Source organism: Notamacropus eugenii, chromosome 2, assembly GCF_028372415.1.
Source record: "Notamacropus eugenii isolate mMacEug1 chromosome 2, mMacEug1.pri_v2, whole genome shotgun sequence".
NCBI lineage: Eukaryota > Metazoa > Chordata > Mammalia > Diprotodontia > Macropodidae > Notamacropus > Notamacropus eugenii.
The window spans coordinates 19,571,480-19,596,702 of NC_092873.1; the positions used below are offsets into that span (position 1 = coordinate 19,571,480).

Genomic DNA, 25,223 nt, shown 5'->3' on the forward strand with positions numbered 1-25,223 from the left:
CTCAGGTGAGGGAGCCCTGGGGGCAGGGCCTAGTCCCCTACTAGGCCAGGGGGAGAAGCTTTAGCCCCTTCTCTTCCCTCCCACTAAAGACTAAATACTAAATAGTAACTGTTTCTCTTTTACCAAGGAACCCTGAGGGTCTTCCCCTCCTAGTATGATTTTTTTCTTTCTTTCTTTTCTTTCTTTCTTTTTCTTTTTTGATTAAAGGGGCTATCCCTTAAGTAGCTACTTAAAGAAGTTTTTTCATTGAATGGGTGTATCTCAATCCAAATGAGACTTTGATAGGACTTTAGCAGAAAATAGCAGGATCTCCCATTGCATTCTGGGTCATCTCCAGCTGTCCAGGTCACTGAACCCAGATGGCTCAGGAGGAGAAAGTGAGGCTGGTGACCTTGCACAGCCCTCCCTCACTCAGACCAAAGTCAGGTCATCATTTCCCTGATGTTATGTCCTCTTTGAGAACGAAGACAAACACAAAACACAACCTTCCCTTCCTCTCCACATCCAATAAGATGCCTGGCCCTCCCAGGCCCTCCTAGCCTTCCCGTTCCAATAGCTCTTCACCACTGAACTCATCTCCATTTTCCTCACTATCTCAGCCTATCTTTTGCTACTATGAGAGTGATCTCCCTAAAACTTGGACCTAGCCCTCCCAAAGCACTTTCAGAAGCTCCTTACTGGTTCCAGAATCATACCCCAGAGCCACTGCCTGGCAGACAGGGTCCTTCCTCAGACTCCCACCAAGCCAGTGGATGTCCTGCCATGCCCAGGCCCTCCTCACATCCAAGGCCTAGTCCAGCAGGTCCCAGCTGGGAAGCCCTCCTTCCCCTCCCTCCCCACCTCCAAATGACCTGCTCCTCCTCAGCCTCATTCATTTCCTTCTTCCAAAGGTCACTAAAGTACTGCTTTGGTACAGCCAGAGACAAAGGCCAAAGGAGTTCTGGAGGAAGAGACCCTGAGGAAGAGAGGGCTAGGATAAGCAGGGTATTCTGTCTTCTCCTAAGCCTGGATCCCATAGAACCCATGCTTTCTCTCTTTCTCCTAGGAAATACTTCTTGTATTTCTTTCACTTGTCAGCCTGGCAGCCAAAGGCATGGTGCACAGGGAGCCTGTCTCAGAGCCAGGGAGCCCTGGATTCAAGATCTGTCTCTGACCCATCTTTGGACCTTTGACTAAAAGGAGCAGAGAAGGAGAGGGAGGCCTCCCCCACCAAAGAAATCTGAGGGCCCAGGCCTGTGGAGGAGCCTTAACAGGGTTATAATATCACAGCCTTAGAGCCGGAAAGGCTGCCTTCTCATCCTGCACAGAGGAGGCTCAGACATCACTCAGATAGCAACTAGGAGAGTCAGAACCGGAACTCAGGCCTTTCGAATCCTTCCACTGGACTGTTTTGATCTCCTCTGGAGATGTCCATTTTAGGGAAGGGCAGAGATTGACCCAGTAAATGTCTGGGAACCACAGGACCATGCTCCTAGAGCTCTGCCCCTTGGTGGTCCCTTGGTGGAGCTCTTGGGATCTCAATGGGAGGAGACTGGGGAGCCAGGTTTTGAAGGCCAGGCTTCTTGCCCCAGGTCAGGGCTTTTCCCATTGGGCCTCTGGGCCTCCATTCTGCTTCCCCACTAAGAACATAAGGGGGTCACTGGCAGGGATCCCACGGAATGGTTAGCAGGTTTGGGCCATCAATCCCATCTCAACAGATAGTGGAGTTATTCACATAGTCATAATTCAAGTCCTTGCTTAAACCCTTACTAACTTGAAGCAGTCAATAATAACAAATGAACGAGGCCAAATTAAACATGTTTTAAGAGTTGACAGTAGAAACATAAAGCTGGCAGCTAATGCATTTCCTTGATTACCAATATTCCTCTTTGCCCTGATTATGCCTAGATCTGCCACATGCCCTCAGAAGGTCGGCAGGGTTATGTCATTATTACAGTTGACACATCTAGGCCCTTAGGTACCTTCTCACAACAACTCTGCAATGTCAACAATACAGGCCTTGTTAGCCTCTATTTACAGATGAGTAAACTGAGGCTTGGCCAGCAGGGAAGACTTGCCAACAGTCAAACAACCCAGCTGTAGCTAAAGCCAGATCGGAGCCAAGGTCTTTATGATTCTGAGGTTACTCTTTCTTTCCTTAGATCACAGTTAACAATTCCTCATTTCTGAGGAATTATTAGACTTGTAGAATACTAAGTCTCTTGGGAAGCAATGGGTTCACATGGATCTGGAAAAACACTCATCTTCCTATATATCCCAAGTCAAACAGATGTGGGGTCTCATGGATGGAACTGGCAGAGGGCATCTTCTCAACATGCAGATCACCCCTGATGCCCGATCGGGTTTGGCTGTCTCTTGTTCAAGTCCTCCCGAAAGGGTTCTCCTGAGTGTCCTCAAGGTCTCCCCCAGTTTGGGCCACCTGCCCAGCATACCTTTCTGGGCTAACAGAGCATAGGCTCTGAGAGTCCTATTGTGCTGGTCAGGGCTCAAATAAAGGCCCAGTCACTGAATGCATCAGCTTTTCAAGCACCAGCTAAGCTGGAAACAGAAGGCTGGCCACTTTGTCCAAATCCCACCTCAGAGGCTAACTACTCAGGGTGACATCCCAACTCTGAAAAATGAGGTTGTGGTGACCTAATGACCTCTGAGGGCCCTTCTAGCTTGAGAGTCAGGAATCTATTCTCAGAGATATCCCTAAAGCACCATTTTGTCTGCATCCTTCCAACTGGAGAATGGACCTCACCCCCCTTGGACTCTTCCTTGTGGGTAGCTGGGAGCTTCAATCTGGCTGAGGGAGAAAACACTAAAGGAAGGCAGAATCTAGGACCTGGACGGGGAGGCACAAAGGTATATTACTGTTCATTCCCTTTGGCAAACAGCCATTAGCAAAGACCCCAGAATTTCAAATTCATTCTGCTGTTAATGGAATATCTGCCTGGCTTAGTTTTTGAAGCTGCTATTTGGGTGGGGGGGAATATGCAAGCAGTGAGGAGAGAGGCAAACAAGAACGTGGGTGAGGATTTCACAGAATTATAAGGTTTTAAAGATTTTAACTTTTTGAAAAATTTAAATTTTAAAATGAGTCCTATCCTAAAGATCTGGGTTTTGGTGGCAGTCATCAAATGCACTGTGAAAACATCAAATTCAGCTTGCAGGTGGCCAGCCCCGTAGGTCAGTAGTAGAAAAAAATGGAAAAGACTGATTTCCAGTTGTTTGGGTAGAAGAGAGGCTAAGTGAAAAAACAATGGGGGGGGGGGATGACAAAATTTGTGTGGTTTACAAGTCTGTGTTCCCATAATTAAGAGCTTCTTCACTGGCTTCTAAGAAAGGCATTTTCTCCAACCATATGTAAGGAGAAAAACATTGCTGTTGGCCTGACCTTATGAGTGCATGGATACCTATGGGGTATTTTTTCCTAGTCCCTACTGTCATTTACAGCCTTAGTTACTTTGAAGGTGGTCCCAGAGGCACTTCCAGGGAGGGCTGCACTGGCCTGCCTGCCTTCAGTCGCTCCCTAAAGGGCCTTTCTTGGGGAAAATCTATGTTCTGTAGGTGACCACAGCAAACCACTGGACTAAGAATAGTCCTTCCTGCAACTACTTGGGATTGTACAGGTCCATTCTCCTACCTCAGTTTTCTCAATTTTAACATGAACCTAAATGCTGCCTCTCATGCTGGCCAATCGCCCAAGGATGGCCCCTGGACTGCCTATGGATGCTGTTTCCCACATCAAGGAAACGCCTTGGGTTTCCTGCAGAAAAACCTCACGTGACCAATAATCATACCCCCTCCATTTAAACAGCGCCTTCCAGGACTCAGCACTGTAAGCACAGCTTTAGTAAAATACCAAGTGTTATTGCCCATCAAGGGGGTGGGAGAGGTTTCCAAGGGATTCGCAAGTTGCTTGGTTGGAGCCTGGCCCCAGAGAGGGTGCCAGTAAAAAAACCAAAAAACAAAACCAGGGAAGAGACCTAGCAGGGGAATGGGAGCCCAGCTCCGAGCATGCCCAAGGAGCCTGGTCCAGGGCACTGCGGCTGCTGATAGCGGGTGTCAGAACCCTCCGCAGATCTGCAGCTTCCTCTGATGCCCCAGGAAGGGCCAATCCACAATGTGCCAACACCAGACCCGTAGCTGCCTCGCGGTGGCTGCGGAGGCAAGCAGCCACTTACGAACTGCGGATCACGGATCGCAGACCGCGGATCACGCGTCGCAGATCGTGGGGTAGAGAGTCGGGTGAGCAATTGCGGCAGTCCACCTTAGGGAGCCGTGGGCTGATCGGCCTTGGCGTGCCCAAATGGCACCATCTTTGGGGCATGCGAACCCTCGGGCTCAAGGCTCAATGCTGGGGATTTCTGTTTTCCTATCCTCGGGAGCTGATGAAGGAGGCTAAATGGTAACAAAGAGGAAGCCTGCACGGTAACATGTTTGTCTCCTCCGCTAGCTGCGCCGCCGCCGCTGCCGCCGCCACCGCTGCCACGGTGCCGCATTGCCGCAGCCACCAATGCAGTAACGGGACTTGGCGTCCTGGGTTCTTCCAGCAGCCCCCCCACCTCCTAGTCTGATGGCGAAGGAGGAGGGGAAAAATGGGTAGGCGGATCCTCAGGGATCTTCCACCGTACCCTATTTGGGTGGAAGAATGGAATAGGCCAGGTCTTACGGCGGAGACGGCAGGAAATCTGACCCTGGTATTGGGCTAGTCTGTCACTTACGTTAAGGTCACACTGGTTGCGGCGCGTGTGTAAACCCGCCCGGCTGGACCGCGCGTGTGTAAACTCACCCTGAGATGCACACCCTTTTCTGAAGGCAGCGGGGACAGTTGGTTGGTCTCGTCTCTGCACCTCTCGCACTGACATCGGCTCTGCTGGGGCGCCAGTCCATCCATCGCGCCGGGACTACGGCGGAGGCCATCGGCACTAGCGGAAACATGAACATAGCTGAAGAGGAAAGGGATGCCGGGGCCAGCTTCCCGGGCTAATTCGAATGGGGTGTGGACGCACTTTGCCGCAGTGCCGCAGTGCCGCAGGCAGGCGCAGCAGATTGCAGCGACATAGCATCCGCCATGGCTCCCGGAGACACGGCTCGGGCTCGGGGCTGCCCGCCGGCCACCAGCCACCTGCCCGGACAGCTCGACGGAGGGATGGACGAGGACCAGGAGGACCAGGATGAGCACGGGAGGCTGATGCGGCAATGCCGCAGCGGCTGAAGCACTGGCCGGGCTGGCGAGGCGAGGCAAGGTCGGGGTCAGCTGTCTGCGGACCCCTGCCTGCTGCACACCGGGAGCTGGTGGTCCGACTGGACCTGGGGGAGGGGGGGCGCCGGTTGGCAGAGGGCAGTGCCCCTCCCCCCCTGGGCGGAGGTGGCCCCGGTGGCCTGGGCAGGGTGGGCATGCCGCACTGCGGCACGGCTCCATTGCGCACCTAGCGCTGCCCACCCCGCATTGCGGCAAAACCGATGGCCTGTTTGCCTGGCATGGGGGTAGAGGGGTGGGTTGGGGATCTGGACTGGGACCCAGGACCTGGACAAGGCGGCCTCTGCAGCAGTCCTGCGGCCCCCGCAGCGGGTCCTGCCAGCCTGGCCCCCCTGCAGCCCGAGCCAGCAGGAGAGGAGGGGCAGCCAGGGCCCCCAACGGCCGGCCAGCGGAATAGCTGTCCGGGTCTGGTCCCGGTCCGGACCCCTGCCCAGCTCAGCCCTGCCCAGCTCCGCTCTGCTCTGTCCTGCCGTCCCCGGCCCCCAGCCCCGGCCCCGGCGTCCGCTCTGGCCGCCGCCCGCCCGCCTGCCTGCCCGCCAACCCGCAGCTGCAGCATCCGCGGCTCTGATCGCCGCCGCCGCCCGCTCCGTCTGGCCCAGCCCTCTGCGGCGGAGGCTGCGGCAGGGCTGCGGCACTGACTGAGTGATGAGGCGGCCCGGGGCCGGCCCCGCTCGGCCCCGCGGCAGTTGACCCGGCCGGGCTGGGGGCCGGGGCGGGCAGGGGTCGGACCCAGGGTGGGGGGGGCGCCTCGTGCCCCGCGGGGGGGGCTGGGGGCGCTTTTTCTCCCCTGGCGCGCGGCTCCGCGGCCCGCAGGGGAGGGGCGCGCAGTTCAGGCGCGCGGGGCGGGGCGGGGCCGGGCCGGGCGCGCGCAATGCGTCTGCTTGGAGGAGTGTGTCTGGGTGTGCGCGGGGCTTTTTTTTTTTTTTTTTTCCCTTTTCCCCTTTCTGAGGGGGGTGGCAGAGGAGAGAGGGCGGGGGGAGGCGCGCGCGCTCTCGAAGGAAGAATCCTGCCCCGTGCGCAGGCGCGAAGAGCGAGACTGGCTCGAGCGCTCTGAAGGGGGAGAGGAGGAGGAGGAGGAGGAGGAGGAGGAGCTGGCGCAGAGGTGAGGGGGATCTGCGTCAGTCGCGGGGCGCAGAGGGGAGGGGGTCGCGGGGGATGGGGGGGGCTGGCGAGGCGGGAGGGAGGGAGGTCGAGGAGACGCGTCTGCGCGTGCGCGCACCGGCGGGGGCTTCTGCGCCGGGGCCGGCTGTAGCGCGTGCGCGGTCACCGCGGGGGAGCGGCGGGGAAGGAGTTGGGGGAGGGGGTTGACGGTGACGGGAGGGGGAGTGAGGGGAGGCCGCGCGTGCGCGCTGGGCCTCCGAGGCGCTGTGTGTATGTGAGAGTCTGACGGGTTCAAAATGGCGGCGGCTGCTCCAGCGGCTCCTCCTGTGTGAGGGAAACAACACCCCTCCCGGCGGCAGCGCAGCCCGAGCCCGGCCGTGCCGAGCCGAGCCGAGCCGAGGCGCGCTGAGCCAAGCCTCTTCGCGGACGCCGCCGCTGCCGCTGCGCGGCCGGAGCCGAGCCGGGCCGGGCCGCCTGCCGCCGCAGCTCCGCGGGGCCGCTGGGCCGGGCCGAGCCGGGCCGGGCCGGGCCGCGTCCCTCCCTCCCGGCCCGCCCGCCGCCCCCAGGAGGGCTCGGCCCCTCGGCCCGCCCGGGGCCCCCCCCGGCTCGGGCGCCGGCCAGGCGGGGAGGCCGGCAGGGGCCCGCCCGCTCGCGCCCGGCGGATGGGCCCCGGCTCGGGCTCCTGCCCCCGCCGCCCGCGCCCTTGCCCCGCCGCCTGACGGCCCCGCCGCTCGCGGGCCGAGCTCTCCCGGGGGCCGCCGACCCCTGTCGCGGGCCCGGGCCCGGCTCGCCATCGTCGGGCAGCGGCCGAAGACGCCGGAACCCCGATCGCTCGGACCCGGACTGAGCGGCGCGATCCCCGGTGAGCCCCCCCCCGGCCTCTCCTCCCTGCTGCCCTCCCCGTGTCCGTCAGTCCGTCCGTCCGTCCGTCCCGCCGGCCCTGCCCCCTAGCCCCGGGAAGTTGGCGGCGGGGCCGAACCGGACCCCGTGCAAAGTTTGCCTTTTCTCTTTCCCACCGGGAATCCTGGCCTCGCTTCCCCCGCAGGAGCCCGGAGCAGCGAGGCTGGCGGCGGCGGCGGCTGCCCCTCTCCGGCCCGGCCTCCCCCAAAGCCGAGCCCCCTCCTGCCTTCGGCCCGGCCCGGGACACTTGGCGGGGACGACGCGGCTGTGCCCGCTGACGGGTCCGGCGGCGCCGGGAGGAAGACCGACGAGCCCCGCTCCCACCTGCGGAAGCCATGTTCCAGCCACAAGTGTATTTCATTGAGACACTTTCTGGTCCTGCCGGACGGACTGCCGCGGCCGGGGTCTTTCTTACTTAGTTTGTCGGGTTGTACGAATGGTTCGTTCGGCTGTGCTGTCCGCAAATGTAGTCGTCATGGCGTGTTTTGTGAGCATCTCTTTTGTAGGGCCGATGAAATCCGCCTCCACTTTGCGTCCTCCGCTTCTCTTTGGTGCTGCTCACTTTGAGGGTGTTGTTGTGTTTCGAGGGGAAAGATGATTTAGGAAGGGTGAGCAGGTACTGAGTACCTGGAGGGGCTGGGGAGAAACTGCCTCTCTCCATTAAAACAACCACACCACCACCGCCACCACCGCCACCACCCTAACTTCTCAGGCTTTTGAGATGAAGTTAGTGTGCGTACATTGGTGTCTTTTTAGGCTCTCCTTAGAAGAAACCAGTTAAAACCACTGTTGGAATAAGGATTAGTTCAGTGTCCACTTCATCCGTGGAGACTCCCAGAGACCAAAGTGGAGTTGCAAGTCCCATTCAGTCCTGGGATTTTATGCTGATGCTGACATCAAGGGAAGAGCCTTGCTCCTTTGGATTGCCCTGTGGGTAGAGCCAGGGCTGTTCCCTCTACAGAAGGAAGTGAAACCAACTCACTTGCCCAGGCCTTAGACAACTTTGTGTTAGAACTAATTGTGTTCATTGCCTGGAGCCCTTTGGTTTGTAAAAGCACAGAAGTCCAGAGCCAGCTTTCTCCGTGGGGCCTCTGGGTTACATAGTGTCAACACCCAAATAGGCTGTGGGGGTCTGAGAAAAGGAGGAGCGTAAGGATGAATTCTGATCCGGGCTTATATTGTTGTCCTCCTTTAGTGTTGCCTTCTGCTTCCTGAGGAGAAAGAAGACAGCTCAGGAGAGGTTTTCTTGCCGGTCATCTCAACAGAAGAGCTCTGAGAGATGGAACCCGAGGAAGAAAGAATCCGTTATAGCCAGAGACTGGTCAGTGCTCTCCTTCTCTAACACAGCAAAATAGCCCCTCTTTGTTCCCAAGCTCAGTGACTGGACAGCAGGTCCAGATTCTTAGGTGGTTTTTCTGTGGGGAAGAAAGGTATATTAAGGCTCTTTGGTCTGAAGACTGAATGGTCAGGGCTTAACTAGTCACTCTTTCTGACAAGAAGAGTTCTTTGTAAAATAGAACACTTGACTTTTTTCTTAGGAAAATCATAAATAGCTCAGCTTTTGGTAGACTGTATATATGTCACCAGAACAGCTGTAAACATTGCAACTCAATAACTTACATGCAAGTTTAAGAGCACTACTTTTGCTTGGGGAATGGGGAGGTGGGGGGAGAATAATTCTGGATCCATTCTGTGATCTCTTAAAAGTTGTCTCCTATGGGGTTATGAATAATGTTTATACTAATTAAGACGCACAAGAAAACTACTGTTTGAGCGTTTCATGTTGATAAATGGTCATTTGGTAAGTACAAGTCAATTTAAAGGGCATTTATCTCGAACTTTCTTTAGTCAAGATTCTGTGCCAGGCCCTGAAGAGACAGAGACAGCACACGCAGACCCTGCTGTCCAGAAGCTGACTTCTCATAGGGAAAGATGCAGCTTTGCACTGATTTAGTCTTGGGTTTAGTGGGAGGACTGTCTCTGCTGCTACATTTATGTCTCTTCCTCCAACTCTTGTTTGGGGTTGTTAATGTGTCATTCTAGCAACATTTAGGAAGGGACACGCTTAAGTCTTTTGCAGTCTTTCTTTGCGTTAGACAGGAAAACATAATCTACAAGGAACTTCCAACCTGACTGGCTGATAGAAGGTACCTTGAATTACTTTTAACAATTTTTTTTCATTTAACAAAAGACTTATTTTTCCAGTCCTGGGTTCTTCCTTCTCCCACACCCATTCCCACTGGGAAAGAAAAGAAAAACACAACTCTTGTAGCAAATATTTATAGTCAAGCAAATTGACAAATTCCCAAATTGATCATGTCTAAAAGCTATAGGTCTCATTCTGCACTCTTGAGTCTGTCATCTTTCTGTGCAGAGGTGGGTAACAGTCCTCTACAATTGTGGCTTGTGACTGAGTTGATCAGAGTTCTGAAGTCTTTCAAAGTTGTCTTTACAGTGCTGTTGTAATGCTCCCTTCACTCTACATCAGTTCATACACGTTCATGAATTACTCTTATAGACTCATGGACTCTAGATCAAATCTAAAACTTCAGTGTATGAACCATGGTGCTATTCTCAGGATATAAGGACCAAAATGAAAGCAATCCTTGCCTTAAGGAGGTTATCAGGGGATATAACATGTACAAAAAAGTAAATACCAAATGAATTGGGTGGGGAAGCGAGCTTTTTAACAATTAAGGGGAATCAAAATCTCTAGTAGAGAGTCCTCCTGGAAGGAAGGCTTGGGGAGTGGAAAAGTGAAGTATCCAAGGGAAGTCCAGGGGCAAGAAGGCTTGGGGGAATGGCCTGTGAACAAGCTTGAGGCAGGATATGGAGTGTAAACTTTGGGATGGAAGGTATAGAAGTTTTCCTTTTCTCCTTCACTGACTTAAAAAGGGAAGTCCTTGTAAATAAACTGTGGGCATCTTTTGACCCATCTGTGATTTTTAAAATTGCCCAAAGTATAGAATTCCTTATTCTGTGACTACTGATTATGGAATACAAATGGAAGGAAATAGTTGTGACAGGTTGGCTTCATTTGACCATTCAGGGTAGTTTTTGTGTGATCACTGTGTGATACGGTTTTTCTGAAAAAGGTTTTTGAAAAATTCTATTGACTTTTGTTTTTGTTTTACTTTCCTTTCCAAATGCACCCCCACTCCCCCACCATTTTCCCCTATCCACTGAGCCATCCCTTATAACAAAGAATAAAAAAGGAAAGAGGGGTTCAGTGAGACTAACTAACACATCAGCTGCCTCTGACAGTGTTCTAGACCCGTAGTTCCTCAGAAGTGAGGAATGAGTGTGCAAGGGAGGCAGGTGTGTTTTCTCCTTTCTTTTGGCAGACCAAGATTCATCCTTTATAATTATATACTGTTCACATTGTTGTAGTCAGAGGATCACCATGTAATATGGGGGCTGTAATTAATATGTTCATCAACATTTTCCTGTTATCCTGAAAAACATAATTTCAGGAATCGAGTGCCTATTTCTATAGCAAATATTTAACATCTTCATTTGGAAAGGAATCTGTCTAGGTCGGTTAGTTCTGTTTTCTTTCTCTTCAGTATCAGAGCTAGATATCTGGCCCATAGCCTTTTTTATAGTGTTCTGAAATCTCCTTTTACCTGCCTTTTTATTGTTGAAAACTTGCGAGTAAAAAGGAAATACACATTCTAAGAATTTGGTACCAGGTTGGGAGGGACAGCGTGGTGGAAAGAGGGAGAGTTGGACTTGGAATCAGGAGAGATCCAAGGCCAGATCCTTCCTGTCATACTTCCTAGCTCTACTCTGACCCCAGGGAAGACACCTCAGCTCTCTGAGCCTCAGTTTTTCCCTCTGGAAAATGGAGCAAATAATACCTATAGCATTACTGCAAGGTTGTTGTAAGGACCAGTTGAGATACTGTAAATACAATGTCTTGAAAGTGCTGTTGAAATGTCAGCTATTATTACTTATGCTGTTTATGGACTCCTACAGCTGTGGCCAAAGAACACAGACTCTGCTGAGCAGAGCACATTTTGACTTGTCTCTTTAGCTCTTGGGAGAAGTCGGAGCCACAATAATTAGAGAATAGTTTGGAGGGCTCTTGGATGAAGTTTGTTATTGCTGTAGATTGTGGCAGACAGTCCTTACTGAGGAGGGTTATGTTTGCACTAGAATTTGTGAATACAAGCTTTCGAGTGCCTATTTTTGTGGTGCCAGAGGTGAGTTGACTGGTAAAGGAATGGACACGGATGGACAATAATTATCTTTCCTTGAGCTAGGAAAAAAATCTCCACTTTTTTGAATGAAATTATTTCCTTGTAGATGCTTACAACAAAACATCATCTCCTAGTCAAGTGACCTGCTTGGGGATCTTAGTGGAGGTGGTTTGTTCTGCATTAAAGATGCCATGGATTAGAAAATGGATTCTACATTTATGGGGAGCTTGGAGGAAGTGACTGGTGAATGCTCTGATGAAGTTGGCTAAGGAGGGATTGAGCAGCAGAGCTCCTCTGGATTGCGGCAGAATGGCTCTCAGAGTTCAGCTAAAGCATAGGCAAGATTCCACAGCCTGAGGTTCTACAAGGGAACTCTGCTCAGGGGTAATGGAAGCTTCTTAGGAACAAAATTCTAATGCTCTAAATGATTGTATTGAGGAAGAAAAGGCAGGACATATTTCAAGAAACTGTGGTCCTAGAAGGAACCAATGAAGCTGAGCTTGTAAGGAGACTGTCTGGAAGATGAAAGCAAAGAGAGGTAACTGAAGATGGAGACAAGAGAAGGGCATGAGCCAACCCAGAGCCCTGAGCTGAGGTTTAGTGGGCTGGGGGGCTTATTTACTTACTTTATGTGCTTTGTTGGTGACAAGAAGGGGAACTGTGCTTGCAGTGGATGAGACAGAGGCATCGAGGGGCCACTTAGAGCTTTGCCTGTTTTTTTCACCAAGGAGAAAGATCAGAAAGGAGGGGACAGACGTGTTTATCAGGGAATTGAGAGTGAGCAGATTAAGTGAAGAAATGGTCAGTGAGCAAGCAAGGGAACGTGGCTGCGATTTGCTCCTCCTCACTGGGCCCACGTGAGAAGAGGGGCTCCTGGGAGGGGAACAAGCCCTGCTGATCTCTGAGGGATCGAGGATAATGGCAGAGGAGTTCTTGCCTTGGAGCTGGGAAACGCCTGTTTCAAAAAGAGAAAGAAGATGCTTTCTTTCTATGATGAGCTGACAAACGTGCTGTCAATTCCTGGCAGGATTCTAGACCATTGTAGTAGGGGTGCTTTAGCAAGCATAAGGAAGCCGTGGTCCTGCTGCTGCGTAGAGATGTCATATAAAGATGATGGGCTTCTCCAAAACAGGCCCCTTAGCTGGTAGCCTAGGGAAAGGATTTCGATCTGGTACACTTAGATTTCAGCAAGGCCTGAAAAAGTCTCCCTCCACATCTGCGTGGACAAGATGGAGATTAAACAGTAGTACAGAAAGAAGGGGGCTCGGAGTTAGACCCAGTGAGCAGTGAGTGGTGGTTACTAGCAGGTTGGTCACCCTAGCAGGAGGTCACTTTGGTTTTTTCCATTTAATAAGCATTCATTAAGCACTGCCTGTGTGCGAGGACCATGCTGGTCTAGTCTTGAGGATTCAGAAAGAAATGAAATAGCCTTTGCCTTCGAGAATCTCACTTCCAAGGTGATAGGAGTAAACTTTGTGATGGCTTCCTATTGCTTTTAAGATAAAATACAAATTACATAGCCTGGCATTTAGAAAGCCCTCCACAGTGGCTCCCACCTACCTTCCAGTACAATTTCTTTATCACTCTCCTTCATATTCTCTTTCTTCCAGACAAACTGACCTGCAGTTTCCTGTTTTGTGACATTCTAGATCCAGCCTCCGTGCCCTTATTTAAATGGATCCCTTGTCAGGCTGGCTTGTATTCTCTCTTGAGTACCCAACTCCCTTCACACTATAGCTCAAGCACCACTTCCAACAGGAGGCCCTCCTACATCTCTTTCCTTCATGTGTGCGCCATCATCTTTTTCGTCTTCAAATTACTTTGGTTTTGTTTCCTTGTGTATGTATCTCTCTCCTAGTAGAATATATGCTTCTTGAGGCCAGGAAGCATTTTGATGCACAACATCCAACCCAGTGTTTGGCACAGAGTAGATGTGGGATGCTAGTGGGAAAGAGTCCTGAGGCCTAAGGTTTGCTGCTTCTGGGGATCCTGACTGCTTCCATTTTGGTGATGCTTTTCCTCACAGTCACTCTGAGGTGGGCAGTGGCAGTCTGGGGCTTTGCCTTCCTCAAAATTCTGGTAGAGAACTTAAGGACATTTTTGACATGTCATTTCCTGTACCTGGACCCTTTCAGTTAGACCATAAATTGCCTACTTAAAGCAGGTACCTTGTGAGTCTGTTGATCTTTCACAGTACCTTGCACACAGAAGGGGCTTAAAGAGTATTGATTGATTTGATTTGACCTGGATTTGATCTACATATTTAGGAAAGTGCATTCCTCCAGCAGCAGCAGCATGTAGAGCCTCCATCCTCATCACAAATAGGAAGAGTCCTCAACACTAATTTAAAGGACTTGAAGTGATTATTTAATGTCTTAGAGGTAACAGATAAAACCGAGCAGCTAATATCAGTATTTAATTGTGACTTGTATCATCTTGTTTAATCCTGCCCAAAACCCTTTCATGGGAGGAGGACTTATCAGAGTTCTATCCTGGCAGTGTTAGGACAAAAATTTTTACCAATGACTTGGATGAATATCTTGGCTCATAGCTTATCAGTGTTGTATGTGACACCACACAAGAAGAGATAATTCTGTTTTTGACAGAATCAGAATCCAGAAGGTTCTTAGCAAGCTTGAACAATTTGGGGGAGGAGGGAATAAGAGAGGGGACAGTGAAGATAAAATTTAAATGTAGGAAGATAAACATAAAGACTTATAGTTGGGTTAAGGGGGAAAATCCCCAAGTGCAAGGATAGGAAAGCTGAGTCTAATCAATGGCTCGTGTGAAAAAGACTTAGGACTTTATGGCCTTGAAGGTCTGTATGAGTCAACTAGAGAGAGGCCGCAGCAGTCTCTCTGTGCTCCTGTTCTCATCCCAGCACATCTGGAACATTGTGCTCGGTTTTTCACATTGCATTTTAGGAAGCTCAGTAAGGAATTGGAGCATGGGCAGAGGAGGCAGACCAGCGTGGTAAGGAGATTCATGAGTGTCAGTTACATAAACTGAGGCTATTTTATCAGCACCTGATGGCTGTCTCCTGATGCTTTACTGTGTGGAGGAGGGCTAAGGTTCGTTTGTCATGGTCCTCAAAGGCAGAATGAGAATGAGTAGGTGGTGTTACAGATCGTTAGATTCTGGCTCCATAAGGGAAAACTTGATCCCTTCAGCTTTTGCAAAAGTGAAATGGACTGCCTCAGTAGGGAGGTCTATTCTTTACCCAGTTACCAGGGATCCCTTGTTGCTATACCCAGGGACTGTTCTTCAGTCTTCAATCTGTTTGACCTCCCTGTTACTTTTTATTCAATCAAGTACCACCTCCTCCTGGGTCCTTTCTTCACCTTGGCTTCCATGACAAAATTCTCTTTCTCAGTTCCCACTGCTAATTCATCATGCCTATCCCTCCCACTAAGTGGCCGTTGTCCTGGGACATCTCTGCTCTGCCTTCTCTTAAAGTCTGTCCATCATGAGCTTGTTCATTTTCATGGGTTAGTATCATCCTTGCGGAGGTGACCCCCAGATAGACAGAGTGGGCCTCCATGAAGTTCCTCCTTCTGCTTCCCAGTCCCACCTGAATATATCCCATGGAATTCTCACCATCTTCACAGTGGAAGTCATTATCTTCAACTTGAAATCTCTTTGTAACTTCTCTGCTTGTCATGAGAAACATCCTAGGTAGAGTTGTTCTTTCTTCATCCCCTAAATCCAATTATTTGCCTGGTATTAATTTCATTCTACCTCCACCTTGTGACTTTGACCTCCCCATTCGTATGGCAACTGTGCCCACACAGACTCTCATCACCTCTCCCCTGGTCTGCTAATTTTTCCCTCTATGCAATCCAGGTTCCACACAACCACCACCTTGATGTCTCTAAAGCACAGGACTGATGAGATCACTCCCCTGCTCGTGAGGCTTCAGTGACGTCCTTTTGGATCTAACATAAAACAAAGTTCTTTAGTATTTAAAATACCAGACTGGTACAGTCTGGCTCCCATCTATTTTGCCTGAATGATTTCATTACTCCATCAGGCCAAGCATTTCTCCTTACACACTCTGTACACACCAAACTGACCTACTTGCCATTCTCTGTAAATGCCATCTCCTCTCCATTTCCAATTCTTTTCCTTAGGCTGTTCCCCCAACTTTGAAGCATCTTCCCTTATCCCTTTTGCCTGTTGGAATCCCTAGCTCGGTTCAAGGCCCTGCTCAAATTCTACCTTCTGCAGCAGGGGTTCTTAAACACTTTTATGTCTTGGACCCTTTTGACAGTCTGAAGCCTATGAACCCTCTTTAGGATAATATTTTTAAGTACATAGGTTATAAAAGATTACAACTATATTGAAAAACTATAACCAAGTATACTGAAATGTTTATTGAATTATTTTTATTTTTTACAAATATTTTTTATCTCAATTACATGTCATCAAATTATTTTTAAGAAAAACAAACCTCGTTGACCCCAGGTTAGGAATGGCTGTTCCAGAGGAATCCTTGGCTAATCTCCCAGTTGTTAGTATTTTCCACCCCTTCCCCACCCTAATTACTTTGTATCTCTTTTACGTATTTTGTATTTCTTTCTCTTTGTACATGTTCTCCCTCTTGTAAGCTCTTTAAGGGCAGAGACTTTTAATTTTTGAGACCAATAGCACCTGATACAGTGCCCAATGCTGAGTGGTTTCTAAATACATGCTTGTTTTGTTCAGGTTTAATCGAACTTGAAGTCTTCAGGAAGAGGCTAGATGATCACAAGGGATAAAGTCAACTTGATGACCTAAGCGGTCCTCAATCTTGGGTTGTCCATTTCATACTGCTAAATATACCTGGATGGCAGACATTCTTCACCCACTTGGTTTTTCCTGTGTGGATAGTTGTGCCAAACACTTGAGTGATCTTGGATCCTATGTGATAGGCATGACAGGCTTGGGGGCTTGACGTAGTCAATGCTGTGTTACTTGCCATGGTTATTTCCTCCTTGATTTGGACCCAAAAATTTAAGAAGGAAGCCAAAGTCAGATTATTTCATTTCTCACTAGTTTGAGATATCTCTGACTTTTCCACCATGTCCCTGCCTGTCAGAGAACTCTCCCTCTCCCTTTCCAGTTTCCTTTTGTGTGTTGTCTTCCCCCATTCAGTTGTAAGCTCCTTGAGGGCAGGGGCTCTCTTTTTTTCCTCTTCATATTTGTATTTAGTGCCTGGCACATAATAGGAGCTTAATAAATGTTTATTGGCTATTTCATTGACTGATCTTGCACTAGACAGCCTCCAGGATGGTGGCATACACCTTGGTCAAGTATATTTCTCCTTACTTTATGCCTTACTTGATATTAATAACGAGAAGGTTGTCTGACTGTTATCTCTGTTACATCTTTCAAGGAATTTTTTAAAGATTTTGTGTGGAGAAGATCCCTTGTTGGAGGAAAACCTTCAAACCAGCATCTCTCTCTGTTGATTCCAGGGAGCAGGAGAAGTACTGGACTTGTGATTTCGGTGTGATAGAAAACTCTCAGATAAGGAAATTGCTCTACCATTTAGATGTGTTAAGAGTTGCCAAAGCCAGTGAGAGGTGAAGGGACTTGACCAGGGTCACACCACCTTCATGTGGCTGAAGCAGAGCGAGATCCTCATCTCCTGACTTTGAGGCCAGTTCTCTGTCCATTGTACCTTGCCACCTTGTAAGTCAGATATTTGTGATCAGTACACAGTCATCTTAGTGAGGGTCTGCTCTTTGTACCTTTCAGTTAGTTGTGTGACCGTAAAGATACGATCGGTTGTAGAAGATAGTCTCTAAGAGCCCGTCTCTCCCTTTGTGCCTTCATCAAGTGTGTTTGATGGTATCTGAAGGTAGGGTGCTAGTGCTTGAGAACAGAGGTTATTAGTCATTTTTTAAAAATTATTTTCTTTTCAGTTAGCAAGAGTTTGTTTTTTCTTCTTCCTGCTCCTTCGCTCCCTCCTCGCAAACCCCCTCCCAAAGGAAAACCAAACCAAACCCTTGTAACAAGTATATTCTGTGTTCTAGAACGTGCCCCATTCTGTGTGTTGATTCAGTACATATCAGAAGGTGAGTAGCGTTCTTCATCCTCAGTCCTTTCCTATCATAGTTGATCATTGCATTGGTCAGAGTGCCAGGTCTTTTGGAATTGTTTTTTTCCAACGTTGAGGTCCTAGTTATACGTTGTTGTCCTGGTTCTGCTCACAATCTGGCCTGTCACTAGTACTCTGTTAGTTGAAGTTGACATGAAGTGAAATACTCAGGAATCATGGCATAGTTAGTAAAAGGCTTACTGAGCCTTAGCCACAGGAAGGCCATTCAGCAGAGTTACGGGGGTAGCTTCTATAGGCATGGACCCCATATCTCTATATGGAAACCCATCTGGTCAGCAGAGTTGTATTGGTGACTCCTCTGGTCTTCAGACATCCAAGTTGAAGAGGCCTAGACTTCATGTGGGTAGAGCTTTTTAATGCCTTTAGGTAACCAGGAAGCTAGTCAGTCTGTAAGTGCTTACTATGTGCCAAACACTATGCTAAGCACTGGGGATACAAGAAGAGGCAAAAGACAGTCTACCTACCCACAAGGAGCTTACAGTCTAATGGGAGGAGACAACATGCAAACAAATGTGTGCAAACAAGTTATATAAAGATTAAGTTGGAAATAATGAACAGAGGGAAGGCACTGGAGTTAAATGGGGTTGGGAAAGGCTTCCTGTAGAAGATAGGATTTTAGTTAGGACTTAAAGGAAGCAAGGGGAGTCAGTAGGCAGAAAGGAGGAAGAGCATTCCAGGCCCTGGGGACAGCCTGGGGAAATTCTGGGAGCTCAGAGATGGGGGTTTCTTGTTCATGGGACGGCCAGAAAACCAGTCACTGGATAGAAGAATGTACGTCAGGGAGTGAGGTGTAAGCACACTGAGAAGATAGGAGGAGGCAGTGATGAAAGACTTGAAATGCCAGACAGAGCATTTTGTATTTGATCCTGGAGGCAACAGGGAACGCCTGGAGTTTGGAGGGGGCAGGGTGACATGATCAGAGGTGTGTTTTGGTGGCTAAGTGAAGGATGGGTTGGAATGAGGAGAAACTTGGGAGAGGCAGAGCTTCCAGAAGCTTATTTAACAGTCCAGGCCTGACGTGGTGAGAGCCTGCAGCAGAATGGGAGCCGTATTGGGGAGAGAAGGGGGCATATGGGAGAGGTGGTGCAGAAATGACATGGACAGACCTTAGCACCATATTGCACATGAGACAGTGAGAGAGAGTGAGAAGTCAGGGAGACTCCTGGCTTGGGAGCCTGAGGGACTGGGAAGATTGGTGTTGCCCTTTATGGTGCTAGGGAAGGAAGGAGCAGGGGAGAACTTAAGGAGAAGATAATGAGCTCTGTTTTGGACATGTTGAGTTTGAGATGTCTGCTGGACATCCAGTTCAAGATATGTGAAAGATCATTGGAGATGAGTTTGGAAGTCAGCAGAGGTTAGGGCAGGATAGGTAGATTTGAGAATTATTCATGTAGAGAGAATCATTAAATCCATAGGAGCTAATACAAATCACCATATCACCAAGTGAAGTAGTCTAGAGGGAGAAGAGAGGAGGGCCCAGGACAGAGCCCTAAGGGACACCTACAAGAACAGCTGAATAAGAGGCTGCAAGAAGCTGTCAGAGAGCTAGGAGAAGAGTGGGGATGGGGGGGAGGTGTTCTGAAAAGCTACTGAGAAGAGAGTCTCAAGGAGGAGAGGGGGTCAGTGGTGTCCAAGGCTGCAGAGGGGCCAGGAACAGTGAGAATTGAGAAAAGACCACTGGATTGGTCTGTGACGAGATCATCAGCCACTTTGGAGAGAGTAATTTCAGTGGAATAATGAGAATCAGATGAGCTTTTGAGTTTGGATGAAGACATGAGTGTTTGTAGGCACCATGGAAGGAGCCATAAGAGAAACTAAGTCAGTGAGAGATGGGGATGACAGAGGGTGTGGGGTGATAAGGGGTCATCTGAGCAGGCAGAGGGGCTTGCCTTGGTCAAGAGTCAGGCCACCTCATCACGTGAGACAGCAGCAAAGGAGTTGAGAGGGGTAGAAGTCATCTGGGTGATGGAACTCATGGGGAATGGCCTCAAATTAGAGGCTTCCAGGAAGCTGTTCAGAGGGAAGCAGGGGCCAATCAGTTTCTTGTGACAGGAGGGAAAATTAAATTGGGGTGGGGGGAGGTACACACAGGAGAGGTGCCAGCAGAACTTTGTTAGGGGAAATCCTGGTGTGGAGCAGTCTTACCACCATCTTCTTCATTTCCTATAGCATGATAATATTCCATTTCACCTATATGCCGTGACTTGTTCAGCTGCTCCCCAGTCTGGGCATCTCCTGGGTTTTGCCATCACAAAGAAGAACTACCTTACCTATTCTTGTATATATGCAACCTTTCCTTTCTTCTTTTTGGATCTCTTTGGGTTATGGGCCTATAGGCCTGGTATTTCTAGGTCAAAGAGTATGCCTAATTTAGAAACTTTATGGGCACAGCTCCAAGTTTTTGCCAGTCTTTGCTTCAAAAAATTATTTACTTATTTATTTTTAGTTTTCAGCATTCATTTCCACAAGATTTTGAGTTCCAAAATTTCTCCCCATCTCTCCTTTCCCCCAACCCCAAGACACCATGCATTCTGATTACCCCTTTCCCCAATCTGCCCTCTCTTATATCACACCCCTCCCTTCCCTTATCCTCATCTTCTTTCTTTTCTTGTAGGGCAAGATAGATTTCTGTACCCCATTCTCCCTTCCTCCCTTCCCACACATCCCCACTGTGAAGGCAAGCAATTCAGTATAGGTTATACATGTGTAAATATGCAAAAGATTTCCATAATAGTCATGTTGTGAAAGACTAACTTTATTTCCCTTTATCCTATCCTGTCTTCTCTTTATTCTGTTCTCTCTTTTGTCCTTGTTCCTCCCCAAAAGTGTTTACTTCTAGTTACTCCCTCCTCCCATTTGCCTCCCCTTCTATCATCCCCCCCACAGCTCATTTATCCTCTTCTCCCCTACTTTCCTGTAGAGTAAGATAGATTTTTCATACCAAATTGAGTGTGCATGTTATTCCCTCCTTAAGCCAAATGTGATGAGAGTAAGCTTCACTTTTTCCCTCTCCCCTCCCTGCTTTTCCCCTCCATTGAAAAAGCTTTTTCTTGCCTCTTTTGTGAGAGATAATTTGCCCCATTCCATTTCTCCCTTTCTCCTCTCAATATATTCCTCTCTCACCCCTTAATTTCATTTTTTTAGATTTCATCCCTTCCTGTTCAACTCACCCTATGCCCTCTGTCTATATGTATATAATCCCTCCAACTACCCAAATACTGAGAATTTGCCAGTCATTTTTAAGATTCAGATTAAGAGATTGACTGAAGCATAGAAAGGGATGGCTTTCTAGTGTTAGGACATATACCAGTTATGTTTCTTTGCTTCAGGTAGTTAGGCTTTACATACAGTTTGTTGTTCTCTGAAATCCCTGCAGACTTTTTCCTTTGTGTTTCAAACCAGTAAATTAAAGCTTTTGCAGTCAGTCAACTATCATCTGTATTTGAAGCATTTCTTATGTTCCAGGCTTGGGCATATGAAGGAAGACAAAGCTAGTCCCATCCCTTAAGGAACTCATATGCCAGTGCAGGAGACAATTAAGGGCAAATAGTGGATCTATACGGTGTGGCAAGTTAACGTCAGAAGAGAGGGCTCTAGAGGCTTGGAGGCTTGGGAAGCGCCTCTTGCTGAAGGCAGAATTTGAGCTGAGTCCTGAAGGAGGCCAGGGAACAGATGAGGTGGGAAAGCATTCCAGACTTGGCACAGCCATTTCAAGGGCATAGAAGTGGGAGAGAGAGTGTTTTGTATGAGGAGGCCAGGGTAGCAGGATCGTAGAAAATACAGAGGACAATAAATTGGAGGAACAGGCCAGCTTGTAAAGGAATGTAGATGGCAGAAGGAGCCACTGGAGTTAATTGAGTTTGGGGGAGACATGGTCGGACTTGTGCTCTAGACGAATCACTTGGCCAGTTGAGTGGAGGATTGGAGTGGCAAGAGACTTGAAACAAGAAGCCAGTTAGAGAAAGGATGTTATTACGGTAGTCTAGAGATGAGGGTCTGAACTAAGGTGGTAGCTCTTGTGAATAAAGAGAGTAGGATCTTGGGAAGGTGAAAACAGTATTTGGCAAGTGATTAGTTACATGGGAGGAATGAGAGTGAGGATTCTAGTTTGACACTGAGGTTATGGACGTAGGTGACTTGGAGGATTCCTGGTGATGTCCTTGACAATAATTGTGAAGCTGAAAAGAGTGGTGGGTTTGGGGGGAAAGATGAGTATTGTTCTGGAAATAGTGAATTTGAGATGAGTACTGGACATTGACTTTAATGTGCTCAAAAGGCAGTTGGTAATATGGGATTGGGCAGCTAGGTATACAAGCGGAGTAGAGTATTGGGTCTGGAGTCAGAAACACTCATCTCCCTGAGTTCAAAAGCTCTGCAATCCCGGGCAAGTCATTTAACCGTATTAGCCTCAGTTTCCTCATCTATAAAATGAGTTGTAGAAGAAAACAGCAAACCTCTCTAGTTTCTTTGCTAAGAAAATGCTAGATGGGGTCACGAAGGGTCCAATGTGACTGAAATCACTCAATAACATCATAGGACTGGAGCTCAGGAGAGAGAGTAGGGCTGGATATCTAGCTCTGGGAATCATCTGTTTAGAGATGATGATTGGCCCTGTGGGAATGGATACGGTCACTAAGTGAGATAGTAGAGAGCAGGAGGAGAAGAGGGCCCAGTACAGAGTTCAAGAGACCCCCTCCACCCCCAGTGGGAATAAATAGCGTTGGATGGATGTTCTCCAACCCTTCTCTGGTGTGACCCTCAGATTGTAACTGGAGATGTCTGAAATTGCCCTCTGCCTCAGCTGCCCTCCTCTGCAGTGCAGTGACTGATTTCCTGGGAATCATTTTTGTGTAGTGGTTTACCAATCTTTATCTTATCTGATCCTCCCAGCCACTGTGGGAGTTAAGTGTTACCCCCATTTTATCAATGAGGAAATGGAGTCAGAGATGAAGTAACTTGCCCAGGATCAGCTGGAGTTGAACTCAGCTCTTTCTTATATGAGGTTCAGTACTCCATCCACTGTGGTGAACTGCCTTTAGGATGTAGGAATAGGATATGCAGAGTTATTAAGTCATGGAACCCTTTTCCCCTGAGATTAAAATTTTCTTAACTAGACAAATAGAGAGATTTGCTTGAGAATCCAAATTCATAGGAACCTAGCAGCAAGCACTTATTTTTAAAAATAGTTTATTTTTAGTTTTCAGCATTCACTTCCATAAGATTTTGAGTTTGAAATTTTCTGCCCCCTTCCCACAAGCGGTGTGCAATCTGAAATAGGCATTATATATGCATTCATGTTAAACATATTTTCACATTAGTCATGAGAAAGAAAAAACAAAAGAAAAAGAGAGCAAATAGTCTGCTTCCATCTTCCTTCAGGCTCCAAAGTTCTTTCTCTGGATGGGGATGCATTGTCTGTCCTGAGTTTTTTAAAGTTGTCTTAGATCCTTGCATTGCTGAGAAGAGCCAAGTCTATCAAAGTCAGTCCTCACACACTGTGGCTGTTACTGTGTACAGTGTTCTCCTGGTTCTGCTCACTTCACTCAGCATCAGTTCATATAAGTCTTTCCAGGTTTTTCTGAAGTCTGCCTGCTCATCATTTCTTATAGCACAGTAGTATTCCATTACCTTCTTATACCACAACTTGTTCAGCCATTTCCCAGTTTCCTTCAATTTCCAGTTCTTTGCCACCACAAAAAGAGCTGCTGTAAATACTTTTGTACATATTGCCCTTTTTCCTTTTTTGTGATCTCTTTGGTTGCTGGATCAAAGGGTATGCACAATTTCATAGCTTTTTGGGCATAGTTCCAAATTGCTCTCCTGAATGGTTGGATCAGTTCACAACTCCACCAACAATGCATCAGTATTCCCAATTTTCCCACATCTTCTCCAAAGTTTATCATTTTCCTGTTTTGTTATGTTAGCCAATCTGACAGGTGTGATGTTTTGATTTGCATTTCTCTTTTTAGAACATTTTTTCATATGACTACAGATAGCTTTAATTTCTTCATCTGAAAACTGTCTATTCATATCCTTTGATCGTTTATCAGTTGCGGAATGACTTGTATTCTTATAAATTTGACTCAGTTCTCTATATATTTTTAGAAATGAGGTGTTTATCTGAGACTCTGGCTGTAAAAATTATTTTCCAGCTTTCTACTTGCAACAAACATTTATTAAGCACTTGCTGTGTGCCAGGACCTCTGCTAGGTGATGGGGGATTTACAGAACAAATCCCTTTGAAGTAGCATGTAATCTTTTGGGGAGAAATAGCGTGTTTTCTATGAACAGATGCAAAGTAATCTAAGCAACTAGTGAGAACGCAAGCCAGGAGCAGCTTCTTGGAGGAAATGGCGCTTGAAGGGAATTTCCAAGTAAACCAAGGCTTCAGTGAGGTTCAGTGAGGCGGAGGAGAACCAAGGAAAGCCTGGGCAAAGCAAGGAGACCATTATGGCTGTAAGCTAGAGCGTGTAAAGAAAAGTGAGGTCTGATCAGTCTGAAGAAGGGCCAAGCCAGATTGTAAAGGACTTGAAATGCCCAGCAGAAGAGCTTGACTTTTTATGAGAGGCAGGCAAGGCAGTGACAGGGTCAGATCTTTGGCAACTGTGTAGATGGGAGAAGAGAGAGAATTGGATGTAAGCAGAGCAGCTCAGATAGGAGGTGGGGGTGGAGGGGCTGGCTGGGAAGTTAGGGAGATGGAACAGGAGGAATCTGCAGCTGATTGGCATAAGGGGGGAGCAAGAAGGAAGAACCAGGGGCGACTTTGAGGTTTCAAATCTGCATGATGAGAATGCTCAACAAATAGAGGAGGTGAGTGGAGAGTGTAGGGAGCATGTTGAATTTGAGGTACTTTATGGCTCACCCTGTTGGACATGTCAGCATCATAGAGCAGGAGGCATCTAGGCTTCTTTCACATTTCTTACAGAGGGAACTGAGGCCCAACACAGTGAGCTGACTGACCTACCCAAGATCACAGGCAGAGCCAGCATCCAATCCAGGGCCTTTGTTCCCAATCCAGCAGTGACATGTGACTAGATTTGATGAGAAGCTTCTAAAATCCCTGTGAGAGAGAGAGGGAGGGGATGGAAGGAGATAGACATGGAGGGAGGACCAAAGCAGGAGAAAAACCCATGGAAACTTCTGAGATCCCTATGAGAGAGATAGAGAGGGAGGGGTAGGGGAAGTAACTGGAGAAAAGGGCCCTGGAACAGCATGGGGGGGTGGGGAATCCACTCACTGGTAGGGAGTGGGACAACTAAGACTGCAAGAGCAACCAAGCAGACAGTAGGAGAAGATGGGGGAGAGCAGTGTTATGGAAACCCTGGGGGGAAAGGATGGTCATCAGGGTCAGATGTTGACAAAGATCAAGAAAGATGGTGATTAAGAAAAGGCCATTGGATTTGGCAAGGGAGATAATGGACAATGGAAATTTAATGTTGCAAAATTATGACAACCAAGCGGGACCCCAAAGAATAGAAAGAAGGCATTTCCTTCTCCTCCCCTTTGCAGAGGTGATTAGAGGCCATGGCTGTAGAACAGTGCATATGTTGTCAGACCTTTTGATATATTGATTAAGTTTGTTGAATTGGTTTTTTCCCCTCTGTTATAAGGAATTTTTCTCTTGGAAAATGCAGATGATATAAAAACCAAAGCTGTCAGTATATTTTTA

General features: G+C 48.3%; 2 protein-coding genes across 3 annotated transcripts in view; one reads left to right on the top strand and one right to left on the bottom strand.

Moving 5' to 3' along the window:
• LOC140524616 (uncharacterized) overlaps positions 1-5,813 on the bottom strand; it is a 44,310-nt gene extending 38,497 nt beyond the window's left edge. The window contains exons 1-2 of one of the 2 annotated variants that reach the window (XM_072639264.1): positions 4,998-5,415; positions 4,778-4,913 (exon numbers count right to left, since the gene is read on the bottom strand). In XM_072639264.1, coding sequence (XP_072495365.1) covers positions 4,778-4,913; positions 4,998-5,410 — 549 coding nt within the window. In that variant the 5' untranslated portion in view covers positions 5,411-5,415. Of the gene's footprint in view, positions 1-4,777 lie in introns of both variants that reach the window. The other variant, XM_072639263.1, reaches the window with a different exon arrangement.
• A 1,270-nt stretch (positions 5,814-7,083) lies between these two features.
• The window catches only part of KDM2A (lysine demethylase 2A), a 97,315-nt gene continuing 79,175 nt past the window's right edge, over positions 7,084-25,223 (top strand). The window contains exons 1-2 of the mRNA XM_072639244.1: positions 7,084-7,211; positions 8,445-8,570. Of these exons, the coding sequence (XP_072495345.1) occupies positions 8,529-8,570 (42 nt within the window). The 5' untranslated portion in view covers positions 7,084-7,211; positions 8,445-8,528. The remainder of the gene's footprint in view (positions 7,212-8,444; positions 8,571-25,223) is intronic.